Below are 13,353 nucleotides of genomic sequence, written 5' to 3' on the forward strand. Positions count from 1 at the left end.
ATACATATATAATAGACATTTTATATCATTATTGTAACGCATTGATGCTATCTGCTGTTATTCATATAATCATAATACATTTACTGGTATAATTGCTATCTCGTCTTACAATATATCTAAAATAATATTTTTAACATTCAGCGATGTGTTGTTTAATGTGTGTGACTGTGTCTTGCATCCTGTTGCCTGTTGTCGCCGGTTGTACACACTTTTTTTCACCGGAGTTGCGTGAAGACAAACGATTGGTGTGTGTGACAAAGATTCGCGCTAGATAGATAGGAAAGGCAGCTGCTTCACGTGCGCTTAGGAATACAATACCTAAAAAGGATCTTTTCTTTCTTTTTTTTTTTATTTCAATCGCTCTAATTCGCTGGCGATTATCATATCACGCAATATAATCCTAGCAAAGTGAGCGCAATCGAAGGGGACCACCTTAGCACGTAACTGGGAATGTATATGACCATGTGGAGTGTTATTTCACACAAGAGACAGAACAGTGACTCTTTAGCATTAAATTGTAATTTATAATAGTAACCATCGCACGCTGCCGAGAGTTAAAAATCCCGTCTCTTTCAAACATATATTATCGTCTATATTGATACGATGATCAACCGACCTGAACGTGCATTAATGGTGCATTAACGATGCATCAATGATTGTAGCGATGGTTATGTTCTTATCACGCCGCTGCCATAGATAGACGTCGTAAAGACGATCTAAAAAAAAACATTTTAATCTCTTAGATACCTAAAAAACGTTTTTTCTGCAAAATGCCGCAGATATCCTAACCTTTCAGATGTCGTAAGACGTTGCGCGATTTTTAATGTCTTTTTTTACGTGAGGAGGGGATGTCTTTAAGGTCTTTGTAGTGGTTGAATGCTACCACCGACCATAATGGCCGTAGGGACGGTAAATGGTTCTATGGACCGCGGCAGCATATTCGCATCGCATCACAAGCACCGAGAGTTATATAAATAAGTTTGACAAAACCGCGTAATGTATATTCCAAGTAACTAAGAAAAAACTGTGCTTCCCCACGCGACCCTGGCGCTAAAGTGCTGGCTACTTTTTTTTGTTTTAATCGTTTGACAATATACAAATATATAAGCATTAAACGTGTAATATATTATATCATCATCGTCGTCGTCGTATATAATTAGTAATATCCTAAGATAGTTATTGTATGAACGATCGTTTTCCCTTTTTTTCCCCCGAGAACGCAAAACGCGGAAACGAAAAAGAAACGTTTTATCTCAACAGCTATCGCTTCTTTCTTTTTCTTTTTTTTTTCTTTCTCGACGTAAGGTCGGAGGTACTAATGCCACTCGAAAATAATCTCCGGTTGAACTGTTCCTCTTGTTCGACAGCATCGACATGACCTGTTCGATACGTCGCGTACGACATTCTTCGGTCAGATCGAACGAAGCTGCCGAACATTTTCCATGCTAGCGTTCTCAGCACCTCGACAAAATGGACTTTCGTGTGGAATGATAGAGCATCTTACTTCCTCATCATCGTTAATTCGAGATACGTCAATGATTTATTAAGTTTCCTTATGTTTTAAGGTTCTTTATCATCTAAGAGTTAGACGTTAAGTACTGAAAAAGATTACCGAGAGAAACCAGGCAGTGGGAATCGAACGGAGACAGAGGGAATAAAACAGTTGCATTACGAAGATATAGAGGAGTGAAAACGTGCAACGATGAGATGATGCGTGTACGTGTGTGTGTGTGTTCTGATATTTTAAGAGTGCTGCATAGCTCGTTCGCACGCTCGGTTATTTTAGCATAACGTTAACGATTACGCCATTAATCGGAGTATTTACTTCTATATGCTGCCCCCAGTGGCAAGCTACTACGATCACTATCGTATTTTTTTTCTTCGTGTTTAGTACTTAAGCTGCATTATTGCCATTGATTATCTCCGAAAATATCAGAACCTAAAAATACAGCAAAGAGCGCAACGATACAACGCATTCACTGAACATCGTCCATAAACGCGTTCTAGCATTGTTTAAACGTTTGTCCCCGAGGAGTGAGAGCGACCAGTCACCGAACATTAGTCGTCAATCGATCCGCGGAGCTTTCAGTTCGAGTGCGTAACGTACAGAGGCGGAGGAACATCGAGGTCTAAAAACGGCGTTTTCTACTTTTATAACACGAGCGCTCCTTCCTGCGTTTTTATAATATATCGACATGTATGACAACATAATAAAAACGATGTGTGTATGAGATACTTCCGAAGATAGCGTGTAACACTCGTGTTCGTATGGCACATAGGTATATGCTGAATTCTACGTCATTTTATCTCCCATAGAATCCGTTTCGTTTCCCATCCAGCATGTCCCAGCTACAAACTGTATTTTACATATATATTGTCAATTCTTTGCAAAATCGATTTACACCGCGACACGTGGCCGTAGTGTCTACAAGCGGACGCAATGCGTACGACGATAGTCTCTCATCACAAGTGCGATTTGCCGATTAGGAAACGCGTTTTTCTGAATTTGCGCATTTCCAGGATGTACGTAGTCCGGATCTTCGGAAGAATCTCGGGGGTTAGAGATATACATACTATTTATATATATCTTATTCTAACAAAATACTATGAGATTCTTGAAGAAAATACGCGAGAACGAATACGCGGTTGCGACCAGCTTCAGAAATCAAAATATTTGTGATAACTCTCGAGGCAGCGGCCGAATTATTCCTTCACCTCAAAGTATTTGTATGTAGGATTCTCGTAACCGTTGATTTGCATATTTGCGACGTGTCGTTCCTCGGGCGTGGCCGCTTGATCGACCTCGATGAAGCCCTGTGAGGAAATAGAAAATACTATTTATCATGTTGCGTTATTAATTAACGTGTCAATTAGTGCATTATTATAACACATTAATCTTTTTCAATTACATGCATTTTCATTTAGATCACAAATTGAAGTATCGTATACAATCACTGTACAATTACCATTAATTAATGCAAATAATATTACAGAGATTGCTTAAAAGATACTAATGTATCTTTTAATGTAATAATATACCTGACTATGAGGGCTTCTCGCACTGCGCCTCTTAAATACTGCGACGCCAACAACTGCAGCTGCCATGAGTGCTATGCCAGCGAACGCGAGTGTGAAATAAACCGATCGACTTTCTCTATGATATACTTCTCGCCTTACAGAATAGCCCTGCAAAATTAAATAAATACATAAAAAGATATTTTCTTTTTTATTTTTGTCGCAATGTGTGATAGAAATTTGATAACAAATTTATTTCATAAATACTAAATAATAAGAAAATAAAATGTACGATGACTTATAAATAAGCTTTATAATTAGAGTAAATTTTCTTACTGGCTCAGAGTGAGAGACATCGTGAGTCATGCTGTGAGCTGCTCTAACTACTCCCTCATTATGCATGGCGGCGACCGCGGCGGGTTGCTCTGATTGCTGAGGAATATCCTTAGTATCGATTGCTGAGTCGCTTTCTTCGTGTTGTTCTTGTTCTGTGCGTAGTTCACCACGTTCTGCCTTACGTTGTTCCTTGCGCGCTCGTTCGAGCTGTTTCTGATGCTCTTTTTCTATAAAGTACAAAATGTAGAAGTAATGTACGCTCGTTTGTGCAAATTTTCTTGATGAGTTTGCTATACATACCTTGCTGTTTGCTAGTGACATCGGCCTGATACTTGTCTAGAATAGCTGCCTCCGCTTCGCGCGTCATCGCCAGCAGCAATCCCGGAGTTTCATCTTTACTCCTGAGGGCCAAAACGTAATCGTCCATGAGACGACCAATCTTCGCGCTTAAGTCTGGATATCTGAACATAAGAAAAGAAAAAATGACTCTCTCTTCGCGATTGTAGCGTTATCTATCGTTTTGTGTGCAACATATCGCGTGACCCACGGCGTATTTAAGATATTAAAATTAAAAATGTACATTTGACATATACATTACCGTTCTAACATCAAGAGGCTCTGATTGGTAATTCTATCAATTTCCGCAAGATGCTCCAGAGTGGCTGGTTTCTCTCGCTGTGCCTGTTCCAAGCTGCTGTCAAGGAGATGCTTGTAATGGGCTATTGTGTGGTGCCTATCTTTGTGAAGAGCTCTAAGCAGCTTTTGTAGACATTTTTGAATACGGTGCATCTAAAGAACAAATAAATCGATCAATTAGGCAGAAAGACAAGAAGTATATTCTTTATGTAAAAGTATATTATATATGAAACTAACATTTGGCGGTGTTTCGTTAAGAGCCGCAGTATAGCACGACATGGCTTCCTCGTTTCTCTGCTTAACCGCCTCCTATGAGGGAAAGATTATTATTGAACATAATTCATTTGATGAATAGGATTCGTCACTCGAAAAAATAAAATTATTGACATTATTACTTATTTAGTAGATAAATTCTCGTTTTTTAAATGTTTTTATGATTTTTATTATTTTTTCTAAAGAAAAAAAATATCAAATTGTACAATAAACGTATTGTACAATAAAAAAAAATAAAGTAATTAATAAAAGCGCTCATAGTTATTGGGGCGCGAAAGTTTTTTAATGCTTTTTAAATCATTTAGAAACTAATATAAAACTCCAATTTAAAAAACCGATTTACGTCCGCTTTTTGTTGGAATTCGTAACGTTTTAAAGTTGGGTGACATTCAAAAAGGACGATTCGTATCATATCATATCATACATTTCCACGTACCTGCACTCTCTGCTGGTGCATCGCGCTTAACTGATGCTTTTCCGCCGCGCCGCTTTCCTCGAGCGCGGCAACCGTTTCCTGGAATCGCGCCGTCATCCAGCGTTTGAAAGCATCCGCGGCGACAGGATCATGGGCTCTGATATCCTGATATCTCTCCTCGAGGTCACTCCAATCCTTCATCACCTGAAAGCGTTGTAGCACAAAGATTTCGACACCAATGTCCCGCGCCATAATACTTGTCTTTCAAAAGCTTTCTCTCACACCTTTTTTGTTTCAAACACAAATGTTAGTACCTCAACTCGTACCAGAGTCATACCTTTGCTTTCTCCTAAATAAGTGAAGATATGGTATCCTAAATAGGTGAAGATATACAGTACGATACGCGCTAACGTCATCTCACCATTTTCATTGCAATTAATCGAACTTACTTTCGTAACTTTCTCCTTGTGTACTTCTTCAAGTCGCATTTGAGCCTGTTTGTAACTTTGGTGCTCGGACCGCGGATCGAAGTGCGTCAGATAAGGATCTGGAGTGCCTTGCGGTTGGGAGGGCTGCTGCGTACTCGTGCTAACTGGCAGCGGCATCGCCGTAGCATCCTGTTTGGCTTTCTCCGTTGTTGAGATCATCGTCGATGGTCGACTGATTTTCAATAATAAATTTACAACAAATATTTAATTTCTATATTTAGGATATACGTTAAATTTTACATTAACTAATTTTAACTGTATTTTAGATTTTTAATTAATTAAAAAAAAATTTTTTTTAATAAGAGAAAAACAAATAATGAAATTTTATTGACATTTATTAAAATAGACGCAGAGAGAATGTTTGTACTATTTAACTCAAAGATGTTTGTATTATTTATAACTACCTGGTAGTCGTGTCGTAATCATCGAGGTCATCATATTCCTCCTCGCTTTCGTCTTCCTCAGGTTGATTGCTAAGTACGTCTTCAAGATCGTCAGAATTTTCTTCATCCTCAGCGTCGCCGTCCAAGTCATCTTCGTCATCGATATCGTCTTCGTCCTCGTCGAGATCATCATCCACGCTCTTCGGTATAGGCAGATCGATCGGTTTCTTTACCTTTACGTTCTCTGTAAAGAGATCAGTATTTCGCATGTTATTCTTTGCTGCACCTGTGTTCTATGTATGATTCATCGTTACATAAGCACAATGACGATTGGTCTGAAAATAGGCTCCCCAGCATGCACTTGCGCCATAATGCGAAAAAACCTGCATAAAAAAAAATAGAGATCGTTTAATTAATACGTTGGATATTGCACTCATCCTTGATTATGCGAAAGTGCTTTCTCTTTTCTTTCGTTCTAACGATAACGATTCGACGTACATACACACGTCGCGTACGTACATACACGTACGTGACGCGGTAGGTGCAATTATTGGAATTCCTGTCTGCGCGCACATTCCAGTATATCGACTGCCATTGTTTGAATAGTAAATGGACGGGATTGGGCTGGCCACAGATAGCTCCGCGGAATTCTGGCCCATAATCTAAATCAATGCGCGCCAGTGATACACTGCCAGTGTCACCGATCACTTGATTATTTATCGATATACTCGGAAAAGGACGACAGCTAATTTAATTTGACAGTTTCGTAGAATACATAATTCATGATGACCGAAGACACTCGATTCCTCCGATGTAAAGAGACATAAACAGCAAAATGGTGTCTATGGACGAATATTTATCCTGTAAAAGATAATTAGGAAGAATTAGGAAGACAGAGGAATTCATTCAGAAAAAGATATAAAATTATAACATTTTAAAATTAAAGTAGTATGAAAATGATCAGAATTGCCACTCGCGAAATTCGTATGTGTCGTAACTAGACAAAATGCATTGTATTCTCATTACGGTTCTGCATCTTTCCAGCTTAGACGTTCTAATTTTGCCGGGTTATTTGGAGGGGAAGCGGGATGTATCTTGACTAACTAGGTTCTTGAGAGATGTGTCTTATTCGTTGAGAATAGGTATTCTGATGAGACGACTTCTTGACTTCTGCAAAAGTAGACAAAAGCCCCACCTGACCATATCCTCCAGTGTCATCCTTTTATCTAGGTCACACGGTAGATATGCGATAACTACATGCGTTGGCAGTTTCTCTGGGGATGCCTTATGTCACGATTGTTCGTCATAGAGAGTTATGGATTCCTCGCTAGAACGCGGTTTATCCGGGATCGATCAGAGAAGTGCTGAATGGAAAGGGATGACGGAAATTCAATGTTATCAGTACCAACAAAACGAAAGTTATGAGATATTCTATAAAATCCTAAAAAATTGCATATTTCTGAAATATTCATATATAAGACTTTTTTCAAGATAATATTTAATTTTCAAAATTCACTCTAATAAACAAACTCGTTGATATTTAGCAAATTAAATATTAATTGTAAGTCACGCTTTTTTTTAGAAGACGCTCGATTGTAAACATATTAAAAACGTAGAGAACGATATTTTTCATCAAAAGCTCAAATGATACTTGTGCAAATAATAAGAGCTTCTAATTATACACGTTCAACAAAGAGGATTTTTATGCAACTTAAGTTTTGTAGATAAATTATATATGTATATAAATTTACATCAAAATTATAGCATTAAAATTCAGTTCCGATAAGGCTTTTTTCTTATTTAGTTTGTATATTTACATATCGATCTAATGTCACTTATTGTCATTTAAATCTTCAATTTCTTGTCTTTAATTAACTCAATTTTATCATAAGAATAAATTAAAGCTTACTGAACAAACTTTCCAAAAGAATGAAAATTCCACGTTCTGTTCAAACGTATCAGTTGGTCCGCAACCAACCAACCAAACTGGTCCGCTAGCATGACTAGTGATAATACTCGAAACATGTATCTCGGTTTTATTTGACGTACGCCATGCAGCCCATTTTTCATTCCTCGGACGACACGTCATCCCCCGAAGTTACATTACCTATGCTGAAAATAATGGAGTATAGGATTCAAGCGGGTGGTACATAGCGGACAGCACCGTGTGTGCTAATCGAGCCCATTATATATGTGGTGTATAGGAAAGAAAAGTTGCGCAGCGACGCCGAAAGCTACGGCGTGTTACGTTGCGCAGTCGTCGGGAATGTCGGCGGCGAACATTATTGATTGCACGAGGGAGAGAGAAGACAAGAGAGCTTGCGATGAGAGGAAGAGAAAGGATGGAGATATATGTATATAGAGAGAAAGGAGGGAAAGAGAGAAAGAGAGAGCTTGCGAAGGGTGGTATCCGGGGTGCTGGATGGAAACGAGGAAGGAAACGAGGCGAAGTAGGTGTACCCCTCGCTTAATACACTCTTTGCACTCTCCTATAGCCGTTCTTTCTCTTTCTCTTTTTCTCTTCCCCCTCCTTTCTCTCTCTCTCTCTCTCTCTCTCTCTCTGTCTCTCTCTCTCTCTCTTTGTTCTTTGCGACAGTCGATTGGAAACGAACAGCGTAAATGCCGGGTATTTCCACCTTGCAATAAATACGCCGCGAATTCGTCGTAAATATTCATGTTTCACCATCTTCTCTCTTCCAATATACTTTTTGATAGACACGCGTTCTATTAATCGCTCCGCTCAACAAAATGAAAAATAACAGAAAGGCGAAGAAATAATAGTGCAGTGTGGTATTAAAGCAAAAATCGAATAATGTAGAACGTTGAAAAGCTTGATACAAATGTAAAAGAAGGAGTTTGATGGTATCATCAAAGTGACAAATGCAAGTGTGAAGATTAATGGATTTTATAGATCGATGAATTTCAAACAAGATTGTTTAATGGTTCATCGTTCCACTTGGTTCCACTGTTCATTTACTCATATAATAAATTGTGTTCCAAAACTCACTGTCAGGATTAAAAATCTACTGTAATGTAAGTTACATATTTTCTTCGCTGACAGTGAATTTTGAAAAACAGCCCTGGAATTAATTAAAAATTACAATATGAAGACCTTATTTCAAAAAATAAATGCTATTCTTCAGGTAATTCATGTAGTAAATTATTACATGTAATTTAATTTATATGTTTATATCTCTCCCTGAGAGAAAAAAAAATGGTTAGAAAAACCATAATTTAATTATAATTTATAGTCATTTTCTGGAACAACCATAAATTTATATTTGTTTTGACTATATAAATTATAGTAAACTGAACATTGAATTATGATCATAACGATCATAATAATATGTATTGATTCAACTAATTGTATGGTTATCTTACACATAAATCATATTTGCATATAGTAAATTATACTATAAAATGTTGTAACTATACACATAAGGTTATTGTTACTATAACATTATAGCAATAATAATGATAAAAATGATGCTCCTAATTCATCATGCAATTATAATCACAAATACTTTTATCTCAGTATGGTTACATGTTACATGCTTATATTTCGTTATATGTAATTTATGTAATAAACAATTACATTAAATACAACTTAATTTTGTTATATCGAAATACAACATATCTATAACATAGGCGGGATCCTCACGAGTTAAATCTTGAAATAAGATCGTCACACAAGTATTTCCACTTTACGGTAAAATGACCTCGCGCCAAGAAGACACTCGAGCTCGCGAGCTCGCGTCTGGAAAGGATGTCATGGTATGGAGATGCGGACGTAGCGAAACGTTCGCACCGATAGAATATGCATGAAGATGAACGTGAGTGCCAGTGCGGTTCTCGCGAATACGAAAATACGCGATGGCTCGCTCGTTTCCTCGTGCTCGCTTCTCCGCCCTTCGTCCCTTCTCATCCACGAGATCCGCACAATTCGCCGCGTCTTCCGCACGCGCGTGAAATGAGAACTCGAATGAATGATGATAAGGCAGAGTGTACGTACGTTACGTACCTTTCAGGTGTTTCGGGCAGCATACAAACTCTACGCCGGAGAACAGAGATATACCGCACGGCAGCAACATCGCGAAGCTACGTAGATTCATGTTCCGCTCCCGGCAGGTCTCCGCCGCCGTGGAGTTCCATCTGGAAATACGAATCCACTTGATGCAGTCACGTGTACTCGAGGAGGACGCACGCTCCTGATCTACCACGACACGGATAAATAGGCCCTGATAATCCGCCATCGACGTAAAATATAACGTTAGCTTATTTTACGTCGGTGTAAAATAAACGTATAGATAGCAGGTGGATAGCAGTTTGCGTTACTTATCAGCGAAGTAATTAAATGTAGCTCTTAATTGCATGGAATAGCAGAATAATAAGATGAAGTGAATAAATATGGTAAAATAAATTTGTGACAGTGCATACAATGTGAAAAAAAAACGAAAGCAAGAGAAAATCTGTTCTGTATAAAAATTCGCTAATAATATAATCGCTAATAATATAAAAATTAATCCCTATCCTACGTTTCTTTGAATCTTTCGGTAATTATATTATATTATATTACATTTTATTATTTTTCAAAATGAAGTTTCAATATTTATTCTAGAAAGTTGAAAGTATGTTGGTGAATTTTTAGAAACTTTTTAAATCATTCTGAATAGGAAAAAACGGACGAATCTAGTCTAACCCCCGTTTGTATGAATGAGGTATCAAATTGTGTCTTGTAGTTAATAGGAGTTAAGGATTAATAGTAAATTTAATGTAATTGTTGTATCGTGTCCGAGTAATTGGATCAAATGTGTCTTCTTGCGAAGAAAAGACTGTGCTTAAGCTATTCTTTCGACTCGCTTGATCGCTTTGACGAAATGCGACATCGTGAATCTAAACTCACTCGAGAATTAATTCCGTTTAGCGTAGACGATATTCGCGACATATAAATTCATTACCTGTGAGATTCCCAGCATTTTGTTTGATTATGGAGATGATCAAAGAGACAGCCCTCCGGCACGAGAAGTGCGTCACTCTGGAAAGGTCCCTCTGAAAGTAAGAAAACGGTACATATTGCAGTGACTCGAATTCAAGGAAAAGCTCGATTAAACCAGTAAAGGTCGTGCACCGGTATTTAGTCTTATTCGCTATTTCCGACCGACGATGCAATCTGTTTCTATCTTTCTACGAAGAGAGAATTCTACGAATTATATTGGCAGTCGAGGCACGAATCTACCGATGACTATTTATACATATACCCGTGCGCATATATCAAAATATATAAAATACCCGAAATCAATAGCGAACCCGTGTATAAGGGACTTCCCTTCAATCGTGGAACTTTATATCCTCATCTAAAATCTTGCTTATTCAATATTTTAATTTTATATTATTGCTCTTCTAAAGATATTATCTTCAGATATTAGCATTATTACTCTTCTAAATTCTTCAATTCTTTCGACTCCTTCAAAATGTTTAATTATAATTTTAACGACAGATTCTTTTACAAGATCTAGAACGGATATTTTTCTAAAATGTCAAGGTAATAAGTCTTCAAGTAATAAACAATTTAAGATGAAAAATTTTTCTCAAACTATGCTTTTAAAATATAAGCAAATAACGAGACTTTATTGTTCATTTAAATTCAAGAGCACTTTCTCAGAATTTTAATTCCAGGTTTAATTATCAAGTCGCTCAATGTTGAATATTAAAAAGTTTCAGCATAATAATGGACTCTCTTAAAAGTTTTCCTAAAGATTTATCGGAGAATCTGTTCCTAAAATATTTATGTCAAGACACTTTATGTACACGTATACATACAAAAATGATTAAGAATATACAAATCCACATGTCGTATATTCGGAAATATTTCACAAAGCTCAAAATCTAAAAAGAATAGTGACAATTTTTCAGTAGTATATTTATCCAAATGTTTGTTACTTTTTCATGATAAAACGTGATATGAGAATGCATGAAAGAAAGGGGAGAGAGAAGAGACGGCGGAATGGACACACGTCTGAAGGATGACGCATCGGTACGTTCACTAGTGCTGATCAATAGAACTAGTCACGCAGACTCTTTGAGGATATTAACCACTGATTTGTCCATTCGCATATGATTCATTCTTCTATGAAAGAATGGCAGAAGTTACATAAAAAAAAAGTAAACAAATGCAAGTATATTTTGGCAAAAAGCATTTTAAGTGTGTTATTAAAACGAGATAATTATATAAAAATCTGACGTTTTATGATTGATTTTTTTTTTATGAGGAACTGTAGAATGTGTGAAACACGTAACTCAAGACAGAGGGTTAAGAATGGCCGTGACCATCTATACGTGACCAGCATACTGGAATAATAACATTTATCTAACACAATTAGAAAATGGAACGTTGGAAATAGATGATACGAAGAAGAGTTCAGAGTTCTCGTCCTGTGCAATAAATGACTGTCGTATCGCCTACTTATGAGATCTCACTCCAGGGAATACGTCACTGATGACAAATATATTTTATGTCGTTATTCCATTCACATTTTAGTTCAATTACTCATTTTAATAATATTTAAAATTGGATTGTCGAAAAAAGTTCGTGCCGATGTTGAAGGAAAAACGCAGAAAATTTAAATTTTAGTATACATTTATTAAATTATATAGGTTAGTCGACACGAACTTTCCGGACAATCCAATAAATAAAAAGATACTTAAGATAAAAAAGGAGTGAAATTTTGTTAAACATTGTTTGTAAAATGCATCTGTATCGAATCAGAATTTAATGACAATTTGTAAGACAAATTTGGAATAGATTTTTAAAAGAAATTTTAGAAAAAAATTATTGTCATTATTCTTGTAGCTCCTCGGTTTCTAATTAAACATTTGCGTTTACTGCTCTAATTAGAATTATGTTAAAGCTAGTTTAAAATAAAACAAAGTATTATATTTTGTAGTAGCAAGATGCTCCTTGTACAAATACATTCTTCCCTCGTCTTATGTCTCATATTTCTGCTAAGTTTCTTCAAACTTCTTGTGCACGCGCGTTATTCGATTTAGAATATTCCACAATTACAAGTATTCCTCGCAAATGGAAGAGTTTCACGAAGTAAGTTTATGATTTATAAGGTCCACTTTAATTAACGTCATACATAAAATAGATTTAATAAATTACGAATCTACTTTTATCCCTCTTCTTGCACTGAATTCAATCGCATGGAAAGGAACTCGCAATAAAGATACAGTCGCTTCGAGGAGATGCTTGTCAGTTGATATCGAGAACCGAGTACTCATACACTCAGAGGAGAAGGAAAAAAAAAGGAAAGTGCGATCTTGAATCTCACTGCTGCGCAACGTCACGTGATAGTTTTTTCGTTCTTCAACGCGACAAAAAGGTTGATCAAGGAAGGCAACTGGGCAGACAAGCAGATATCACGTTGTCCGTTACACAGCGTATTGACTCTACAAATTGAATTCTTCCGTCCGGAGCAGATCGAGCGTCCTGCTAAATTTATAACTAAATCCCCGCCGCCGAGAGATCGATCTCTCAGTTTCTCACGGCCGCGACGTCACATTATCGATCGATCGGTCCGCCCGATTCTCTTGTGATGGCCTTCTCTTTGCAATTTCCAAGTCAAGAATCGAAGTTGCCGCGAGTCTCGCAAGAATTTTTACGGCTAATATTAACTGATATTAATGCATGGTATCCAGCCCCAACTAAATCGATGCGACAAATATTGAGATTGAGATCCATATTATATTGTCGTATATAGAAATCCACACTGATGATATTGACATATATGATATATATATATATATA

General features: G+C 37.0%; 1 protein-coding gene across 3 annotated transcripts in view; it reads right to left on the minus strand.

The window, feature by feature from the left end:
• Positions 1–41: 41 nt before the first annotated feature.
• The window catches only part of LOC108689830 (beta-amyloid-like protein), a 50,224-nt gene continuing 36,912 nt past the window's right edge, over positions 42–13,353 (minus strand). For 2 of the 3 annotated variants that reach the window (XM_018196770.1, XM_018196772.1), the window contains exons 5-16: positions 12,296–12,303; positions 10,505–10,600; positions 9,568–9,698; positions 5,568–5,790; positions 5,125–5,335; positions 4,697–4,879; positions 4,225–4,296; positions 3,950–4,140; positions 3,652–3,812; positions 3,352–3,578; positions 3,040–3,186; positions 42–2,814 (exon numbers count right to left, since the gene is read on the minus strand). In XM_018196770.1, the coding sequence (XP_018052259.1) occupies positions 2,704–2,814; positions 3,040–3,186; positions 3,352–3,578; positions 3,652–3,812; positions 3,950–4,140; positions 4,225–4,296; positions 4,697–4,879; positions 5,125–5,335; positions 5,568–5,790; positions 9,568–9,698; positions 10,505–10,600; positions 12,296–12,303 (1,761 nt within the window). In that variant the 3' untranslated portion in view covers positions 42–2,703. The remainder of the gene's footprint in view (positions 2,815–3,039; positions 3,187–3,351; positions 3,579–3,651; positions 3,813–3,949; positions 4,141–4,224; positions 4,297–4,696; positions 4,880–5,124; positions 5,336–5,567; positions 5,791–9,567; positions 9,699–10,504; positions 10,601–12,295; positions 12,304–13,353) is intronic. The other variant, XM_018196771.1, reaches the window with a different exon arrangement.

Source organism: Atta colombica, unplaced genomic scaffold (genome assembly GCF_001594045.1).
Source record: "Atta colombica isolate Treedump-2 unplaced genomic scaffold, Acol1.0 scaffold277, whole genome shotgun sequence".
NCBI classification, from domain to species: domain Eukaryota; kingdom Metazoa; phylum Arthropoda; class Insecta; order Hymenoptera; family Formicidae; genus Atta; species Atta colombica.